Source organism: Pan troglodytes, chromosome 8 (assembly GCF_028858775.2).
Source record: "Pan troglodytes isolate AG18354 chromosome 8, NHGRI_mPanTro3-v2.0_pri, whole genome shotgun sequence".
In the NCBI taxonomy this organism is placed as follows: Eukaryota; Metazoa; Chordata; class Mammalia; order Primates; family Hominidae; genus Pan; species Pan troglodytes.
In genome coordinates, this window is record NC_072406.2 from 59536401 (window position 1) to 59545813 (window position 9413).

The 9413-nt window shown below is 51.5% G+C and overlaps 1 protein-coding gene across 2 annotated transcripts; it reads left to right on the top strand.

Annotated features, from left to right (window-relative positions):
• Window positions 1-985: 985 nt before the first annotated feature.
• On the top strand, window positions 986-8976 carry NPY4R (neuropeptide Y receptor Y4). 2 transcript variants are annotated; one of them, XM_063781722.1, is made up of 3 exons: window positions 986-1504; window positions 3298-3453; window positions 4489-8976. In XM_063781722.1, exon 3 carries the CDS (start codon window positions 4548-4550, stop codon window positions 5673-5675), a length of 1128 nt encoding a protein of 375 aa, XP_063637792.1. In that variant the 5' UTR covers window positions 986-1504; window positions 3298-3453; window positions 4489-4547; the 3' UTR covers window positions 5676-8976. The 2 variants fall into 2 exon arrangements, with proteins under 2 accessions (XP_063637792.1, XP_016773781.2); XM_016918292.4 differs by lacking the exon at window positions 3298-3453.
• Window positions 8977-9413: the final 437 nt, after the last annotated feature.

The window sequence follows — 9413 nt, forward strand, 5'->3', positions numbered from 1 at the left end:
ACTAAGGTAGTGTCTGCAGAGTCTATGCACTACAAATGGCAGCTGCCATTCTAGAGGGACCACTGCCATGACTTCATGGGGACATTTCCATGGGGAGCCACAGGAGGTTCACTGGACAGGTGTGTATGTCCAGTGTTTAGGAGGTGCTCTTGAAGCAGATCTGTTACTCTCAGGAGGTCCTCTAAGCGCACATGTGACTTTGCCATGTGGGGATGGGGGGCAGGGAATTATAAGCTAGTGTATTCAAAACAGGAGCAGCCCTTGTAAGCAAAGCTGTTCCATTACAGCCAAGTCGTGTGCATCTCAGCTCCAAAGGAGAAAGTGATCATTCTCATTGAATTCTCATCGCCACAACCTTGGGAGTGCCTGAGATAAGACACTCCACTTCCAGGGCCCACCCTGAGTTTTCACTCACACCCTTGATGCCCATCTCCTTCCCTCACCCTGGCTGACATTCTCAGCCACACTGCCCTCCCCTGGTCTCCAGGGGCTGAATGCTCCCAGCCTCAGGGCTTTTGCCGTGGCTGTGCCATCCATCTGGCCTATCGAACCCATTTGCTCACAGCATCTCACCCCCTGTAATAATTTATTTCCCTCTTTCCTTGTACCCTGTCTGTCTTCTCCCCCAGGGCTGAGAGCTCCAGAAGGAACCAAGGACAGGGAGCCTGTCTTGTCCAGCTCTGGTGCCCAGCAGGAGAGCCAGGCTCATAGGAGGTCTGCAAGTAATGTTTCTGGACGAACTTATGAAACGCAGGTCTTTTTATATCCATTTCATGGATGAGGAAACTGAGGCAGAGAGAGAGAGAGACAGGCAGACGCACACACCCCTAGACAGAGAGAAACACTCCTAGAGAAAGAGAAAGGGAGGGAGAGAGGGAGGAGGAGGGAGGGAGAGAGAGAGAGAGAGAGAGAAAGCAAGCAAGCAAGCAAGCAAGCAAGCAAGCAAGCAAGCAAGCAAGCAAGCAAGCAAGCAAGCAAGCAAGCAAGCAAGCAAGCAAGCAAGCAAGCAAGCGCAGCTCCAGCCTGCCTGTATCCAGGGTTGAGGTGGGCGTGAGAGACACACGCAGGCAGGGCTGCAGCTCCGGGCAGGCCTTGGGGGCTCAAGATGCGGCTCCCCAGGGCGAGTGCTGGGGTCCCGGGGCAGGCGGGCGGCTGGAGCGCTCTCGTGGGCGGGCGCAAGGGGCAGGCTGGGCGGGCGCAGGCGGGAGCGTAGCAGCCGCTCCACTCCGCACGCAGGCAGCATCGGGGCAGCAGGAGCAGGTGAAGCAGGCGCGGCTCTGCCCCGCGCCTGGTGCCTCCTGGGCACAGGAGTGCGGCCGGGGGCGGGGCCGAGTGGGCCCCGGTACGAACCCTCCGGGAAGCCGGGCGCGCTGCCTGCCCTTGGCCCGGAGCGCAGAGCGTCACACTGGATCTGGGGAGCATCCTACCCCCACTGTGGACCTCAGTCTCCTCACCTGAGACATGGGCGGCCCCATCCGCACCCTATAAGCCGCAAGCCAAGGAGGTAAGGGGTGCATCTGAGGTGTCTGGGCGCTATGGGCATTAGGATATAGTAGCTTTTGCTGAGATTTCAGGAGACAAAGCAAAGGGCCTTCCCTATTCTAACCCCACTGGGAGATTAGCATTGTGTGTATGATTCATTAATTTTCCTCTGATTGACTGGGAAGGCAGGCTGCAGGGGGTCCCTGTTGGGGCTTGCAGCTGGTTCTAGTTTTTGTATCTGGAGAGCTGCCTGGGGACAAAATGCAGAGACACCATTTTATTGACCTTGCGTAATAATCTACCCTCCCCCTCATACACTCGCCACCCCCTTGGGTGTGCCTGAGGGACTTGAGGTTCCCTGGTCCTCACTGGTCAGTGTACCCCAAGCCCAGCAGCCCCAGGCAGATGCCCAACACCACCTTTTCAGTGCTCCTCCTCCTCCTGTCTTGGCCCTCTCTGCCAATCCATTTTCTATATCCAAGTGATCTTACTGGAATGGACCTGACCTTGCTAGTCTGGCCCACCACTCCAGCTTCATCATCTGCCACCCTGGAACCTCATATTCTGCTTACTTTTCCCAGCAGGCTCTGCTCCTTCCTGCCTCTGTGCCTTTGCACATGCTGTTCCTTGCACTTCGAGTTCCCTCCTCTCCCTGTCCCTTTGGCTGGTTGACTCCTCTTCAGCCTTTGAGCCCTGTACCATTGCCACCTCTTCTCTCACCTCCCTGCTCCCTGCTCCTTCTCTGATCTCTCAACTCACAGGCCTCTCTTTCATATTGGTGTTGGCAATGGCAATGAGTTCCATCTGCATTTGTGCTGGTCAGCCCCTCTGCTCTGGGAGGGCCATGACTGTATAAGTCATCTTTGCAGCCCTTGTTTCTAGCCCAGGGCTTGACACACACTTATTGAGTGGGTGAATGAAGCAGTGAGCATTTTCTGGAGCCCTCCCAGCCTAGTCCTTCCACTCTGATCCTGCTTTAGGTGGTTGGTTTGGGATGAATGGTGTTTCTCCACACTACTGGCCAAGCCTTGCTGATGGTCACCCAGAGCCTTGGGTTCTGGCCCATTTGCTGCTTCTGAGTGCAGTGCCTCTGCCACAGGTTCATGCAGCTGGGACTGCTCTTTATCTTATATTGGGCCCTGTGTTTGGCTCTGGAATAGTTTATTTTGCCATGTTCAGCCCCAAATGGCCCTTTTTGCCAGAAGACCATAGTGCTGGAGAAATCTTCCTGCCTTCGAGATCTGGTTCCTAAATAACCAGACTGTAAACTATCATGTGAATTCACAGCTTGATCTTTTAAATGACCAAATGAGACTCTTTTTTTTTTTTTTTGAGACAGAGTCTCGCTCTGTTGCCCAGGCTGGAGTGCAGTGGTGCACTCTCTGCTGACTGCAACCTCCGCCTCCCAGGTTCAAGTGATTCTCCTGCTTCAGCCTCCCATGTAGCTGGGACTACAGGCATGCACCACCACACTTGGCTAATTTTTGTATTTTCAGTGGAGACGGGGTTTCACCATGTTGGCCAGGCAGGTGTTGAAGTCCTGACCTCAGAAACTCATCTTTATAAGTAGATCAGATGCACAGCGAGTGACATTCATGACAGCCGACAAATAGAGTTTACTGAGGTCTGGTTGATTTTGGCCTTGTGCTCTGCAAAAACTGCCTTAACATAGCAATTGATCACGTAAAAAATACATATGGCCATGATATGAGACTTAAAGAATATCTCGAATAGGGTTTTCTGCTATAGTGTTTTACAAGATGGGGTCCAAGGGCCATGTGCATCAGAATCACATAGTCTACTTGTTAAATACAGATTCCTGGCCCCCATCCTGGATTCACTTAACTACATCTCCTGGTGGAAGGGCCCTGGGATCTGCACTTTCAACATGCTTCTAGAATGATTCTGATGTTTACTGAAGGTTGAGAACTGCAACCCTGTGGGATTAATAATGACTAGAGAATCTGAGAGGTGAGTCACAATGATGTATGTAGTGATATGGTGCTTCCCATGCAAAACATCCATCATTGGCACTAACACGGGGGAACTCTGGAGTCTAAATTCCAACTCAGTCTTGGCAGGGGGTCCGTTGTGCTGAGGAGGTCCTCGGGGAAGGGACAGCCCGTACCAGGGCATAGAGATGTGGAAGAGTCTGGTGCGCTTGTGAGCTGCACACTGCATCAAGTGACTTGAACATAGTCATGGAGTGGGTTCTGTGGAGGGCACTGGGCACCTGTGACTTTGGCCAGGTATGTATGTGCACATGGTGGGTAGTAGGAAGAAGCTGGTGTGCTGATGAGCCAGGCTTTGCATACTGGGCAGTCTTCAGTTTTGCCAGGTATCACCTAAAAAACAAGGCTACCAGGGCAGGGAGGGGCTGAGACCAGGAGGCTGCACTGATTGTGGATCCCCGAGGCTTTAGCTCTATCTTGAAGGGAATGGGGTGCCGTGGAAGGACACAAGCAATCCTGTGCAGAGTGGCGTTTATTGCTGTCTCCATTCAGATAAAATGTGACAAGGGGCATTCTACCCATGTTCCCTGAACAATTCTGTCACTAAACTCTGCATACAGCACTCCAACTTCTTTATCATCAGAACAGCCTCATCCTGAGGCCGGAGGGAATTAGTAGAACAAGTTCTGGCATTAGATGACCTGAGTTTGTAACTGGGCCCTGTTACTAATTAGCTGTGTGACTATGGGCAAGTTGCTTTCCATCTCAGGGTCTTAGATTCCTCATCTATGAAACAAATTGATAATATCTACCTCTAGGAATAAACTAGCTAATAGACGAAAGTGCTGAGCACAGTACCCAGCATGCAACAAGTGCTTCTAACAAGGTAGCAATCATTGGATGCCAATGTCTCACCATGAGCCTTAGGTAATAGCCCCTCCAGATACCAGCCTTGGGTTGGAAGCAGCTGAGAGCCTTTCTACCCGGCCCTGCTCCTCTCTGGATTCTACCCTGGGCATGATCCCTGAGTATTGTTTGTCTGTTTGCCTTGTAGGCGTCATCCCTCAAGTGTATCACTTAGTTCAAGAGTCCTGGAATCTTTTCACATCCACTATGAACACCTCTCACCTCCTGGCCTTGCTGCTCCCAAAATCTCCACAAGGTGAAAACAGAAGCAAACCCCTGGGCACCCCATACAACTTCTCTGAACATTGCCAGGATTCCGTGGACGTGATGGTCTTCATCGTCACTTCCTACAGCATTGAGACTGTCGTGGGGGTCCTGGGTAACCTCTGCCTGATGTGTGTGACTGTGAGGCAGAAGGAGAAAGCCAACGTGACCAACCTGCTTATCGCCAACCTGGCCTTCTCTGACTTCCTCATGTGCCTCCTCTGCCAGCCGCTGACCGCCGTCTACACCATCATGGACTACTGGATCTTTGGAGAGACCCTCTGCAAGATGTCAGCCTTCATCCAGTGCATGTCGGTGACGGTCTCCATCCTCTCGCTTGTCCTTGTGGCCCTGGAGAGGCATCAGCTCATCATCAACCCAACAGGCTGGAAGCCCAGCATCTCACAGGCCTACCTGGGGATTGTGCTCATCTGGGTCATTGCCTGTGTCCTCTCCCTGCCCTTCCTGGCCAACAGCATCCTGGAGAATGTCTTCCACAAGAACCACTCCAAGGCTCTGGAGTTCCTGGCGGATAAGGTGGTCTGTACCGAGTCCTGGCCACTGGCTCACCACCGCACCATCTACACCACCTTCCTGCTCCTCTTCCAGTACTGCCTCCCACTGGGCTTCATCCTGGTCTGTTATGCACGCATCTACCGGCGCCTGCAGAGGCAGGGGCGCGTGTTTCACAAGGGCACCTACAGCTTGCGAGCTGGGCACATGAAGCAGGTCAATGTGGTGCTGGTGGTGATGGTGGTGGCCTTTGCCGTGCTCTGGCTGCCTCTGCATGTGTTCAACAGCCTGGAAGACTGGCACCATGAGGCCATCCCCATCTGCCATGGGAACCTCATCTTCTTAGTGTGCCACTTGCTTGCCATGGCCTCCACCTGCGTCAACCCATTCATCTATGGCTTTCTCAACACCAACTTCAAGAAGGAGATCAAGGCCCTGGTGCTGACTTGCCAGCAGAGCGCCCCCCTGGAGGAGTCGGAGCATCTGCCCCTGTCCACAGTACATACGGAAGTCTCCAAAGGGTCCCTGAGGCTAAGTGGCAGGTCCAATCCCATTTAACCAGGTCTAGGTCTTCTCCCTGCCATGTCCCTTACCAGGCTCTTCCACTTAGCTAAGTGGGCACACTGCAAGCTGGGGTGGCACCCCAGCATTCCTGGCTTTCTGGGGTCCAGATAGGCTGGCAAGAGCTGTTTTTGCATCCATTTGCATCGTGAAGACTGGCATTTTGATACTTCAGCTGTTTGTTCCTGGGAGAATTCTGAGCACAGATTCCAGAGGTCACAGTAAGCCTTGCAGCTTGAGCTGAAAGATGCCAGAGCCGGAGATGTCTGCTGGCAGCAGGCAGGGTTCATTCTGGTGACACAGCAACAGATGCCTGGCCTGGGAACCCAGGGATTTCACCTCCACCAGTGAGACCACGGGGCCACTGTGGGGTGAGGGAAGGTGTGCTTGGAGTCAGAGCTCTAGACCTTGGTCAACTCTTCACCTCTGTGAGAGATGGTGTGTGGAGGCGCTTCAGAAGTAAAGAATTCTGTGGATGCAAAGCAGTGGGATTACTGTTAGATCATTAGCGCATCCAGCTGAAGAGAATAGATGCAGTAGTCTTGGCTTACAGCCCTCTGCAGCAGGAATTCCAGGACTCACTTCCTACTCCAACCCTTTTCTCTATCACTGTGTCTTCCACCTTACATGGAAATCAGCCTGCAAGTTCCTCTCCTCGATGAGATGGCAAGCGCCTTGCAGGTGAAATCCATATCATCATGGGGCTTGTGTCTTACATGCCATGGACAGGCCCTGGCACAAGGAGAGAGCTCCAGGGAAGTTTTCCATGGTGGGTTGATGGTAAAGGTGCCACTCACTGCTGAATGTTTGGTGCTGGACAGGAGTCCAGCATGGGAAGGGGGCCAGGGCTCAGGCTGCTGCAGCCATAGTCTCCTGCCTGCCCTTCCTTGCCTCCCAGGACCTCATTTGATACAGTAGCTGGACCGAGACTCTGTGGCTCTCCCCACTGTTGACCCACTACAGAGGTCTCCAGAACTCAAGGCTATGGCTGCAGCCTCCTTCACTCTGTGCTCTGACCACTGAGCTGACTTGCCCCAGATAATGTGCCACGTATCTTTCAAAGCTTCCTCAGGGTATTGGGCATCCCAGTGGCCTTAAGTAGGATCAGGGGCAGGGAGTCCTGGGAGTCTAACTTCATGGGGCACTGGCTGAAAAAAGCAGGGGTCCGCTTCCTCCAGCCATCCAGGGAAAAAGGAGAAAGGGCTCCAATGAGTGTGAATATCTTACCTTGGGGGTTATGGCCTAGTCCTCTGGATGCTGAACCAGGCCCAAGGCTTCATCTATGTGTGGACCAGACAGCCTGTCCTTGCAGGGAAAGAAATGTCAAGACTGCTCCTGGGCTGCATTGGATGGGATGTCTCCGCATGGTTCTGTTGGCTCAGACTGACCCTCCAGCAGAGTGGACAGTGGCTGGCCTACTATAGCCTCCCAGGGCAGGGTATTCATGTGCTGGAGCCCTGGAAGAGCCTCATCATAAGCCGGCATAGGTTCTGCAAAGGGGGTCTGGCATAGGGCTCTCACCCCTGACCAAGAACCGGTGGAACTGACGCCCAAGACAAGTGCTCTTTGAGCCAGCAGCTCCCTTCCTGGAGCTGTTTGTCTTATCGCTTCTTTTGGTCACATCTCCCATTCAGTTCCTTTGTTCATTTTTGTGTTGGATTTTGGGCAGATTTCTTGAGCCACTCTCTTGGACACAGCTTGTGCTTGTCCTGTGGTGCCATCTGCTGCTGGCTGCTCCAGGTGACCACCTGCCAGCGAAGCCCAGGCTCCGGGACCCATCTATTTTGTGAAAAGCCCACATGCACAAAGCAACCCCCAAATGCCAAAGGAGCCAAGAGACCAAAGAAGGAAGCAGACAAATCCAGTTTGTTGGTATTGAGTGATTTATTGAGGGAACTTTTAAGCAGAAGGGCGGTCTCAGGTGGCCACAAGACAGGCAGATCTCTGCACTGTTACTCTCGGACCCAAGGCTTATATACCAAGGGAAAAGGATATACATGCTCCAGCAAGACAGTGAAAGGTAGTGTGCCAGAGCAGGCAAGAACACCATGTGCATCATAGCCCAGAATTTGCATGATAACATCAAGCTTGCTTTGATCTAAAAGCAGGAGTACATATTCTTACACTCGGGACAGTAAATAAAGTAGGAGTCAGGAGGCATTCATGGGACTGGGGCTAATCAGAAGTCAACATGGGCAAATTAGCATCCAAGATGGAGTCACTTTTGTCTTCACATCACCCCAGAAAGATGTCATTGTTCAAGCTTCCCAAGGAATTGGGGGCCTCAGGCCCCCCTGGATCCCATGCAAGTGCCTGGAGTTGCTTCTCATTATTAGTCTCGATGGTGCCAAGATGCTGGGGACAAAGATGATTTCGGGTGCAGACATGCTTGAGGACGGAGGGCCAGGCTAGGCCTCTGGGGAAAGTGTTTGGTGCTAAGAATTGGGGTAGTGGGTAGAAGCCTCGTCGAATGTGTTCTGTGCCCCAGCATCACCTGGAGCTTGTAGATATTCAGAGTCCTTGTTGCCGGCCCAGCTCGATTGAATCCAAATCCATGTTTTATCAGGATCCCAGGTTAATTGTGTGCACATTAAAGTTTGAGAAGCTCTGCTCTAAGAAACAGGTTGCCCTGGAGCCTAGAGACACTGGGTAAGCACCTGTAGACACCCATCCTAGTTCTGGGAACGTCTCTAAAATTGTTATTGCTGAAAAGGTGCATTCAGTTTTGGTTGTCTGTCTCATCTCTGGCTGCATGTGGTCATATTTTTTGTGAGGCTTTTTCATTCTTTTGATAAATATTTGCCATGTGCATAGTTTGCATAGATATGTTCTTAGTGAACATGGCTTTTTGTATTCTGCTCTATTTCACTTAAAACTGTATCATCAACAGTTTTTCATCTTGCTGGATATCTTTTTTTTTTTTTTTTTTGAGAAGGAGTTTCACTCATGCTGCCCAGGCTGGAGTGTAATGGCACGATCTTGGCTCACTGCAGCTTCTGCCTCCCGGATTCAAGCAATTCTCCTGCCTCAGCCTCCTGTGTAACTGGGATTACAGGTGCCTGCCACCACACCCAGCTATTTTTTTTTTTTTTTGTATTTTTAGTAGAGATGGGGTTTCACTATATTGGCCAGGCTGGTCTCGAACTCCTGACCTCAGGTGATCCGCTCTGCTCTGACTTCCAAAGTGCTGGGATTACAGGCATGAGCCACCGTGCCCGGCCTAGATACCATTTTTGATGGCCGCTTACAAGTGTAGAAACTGCCCCAGTGAAAGCCAGTACCCCTCAGTATCTCTAGCTCCTGGGGGTGGTGGGGGGGGGGGTGGGAGGGCATCTCTAGCCAGCAAGTGGACCCTCTGCCACCCATTGTGGGAGGAACCCACCTTACAGAGGAGGATCATGGCTGGAATTGGAGACTCATACCACAAAGACTGACTGGGAACCCTTGGAAGATGCAAAACTTTATCACGTCCTGGCTGTGAGTGCTAAAACCCTGCCTAATGCTAGCCTTTCTTTTTTAAAGTATTGATGTGGCCTTTTTTTTTCCATTATAAAAGTAATCATATTCATTCTGAAAGATATACAATATATACAAAAATAAAATTGAAAAAAGGAAATTATCAGGAGTTCCACCACTCAGACATAATCACTATTTACATTTTGGGGAGTCATTTTAAAAGTTTTCATATGCATAGTCATATACATATGTCTGTTTTTTAAAAAAATGGTTGAGAGC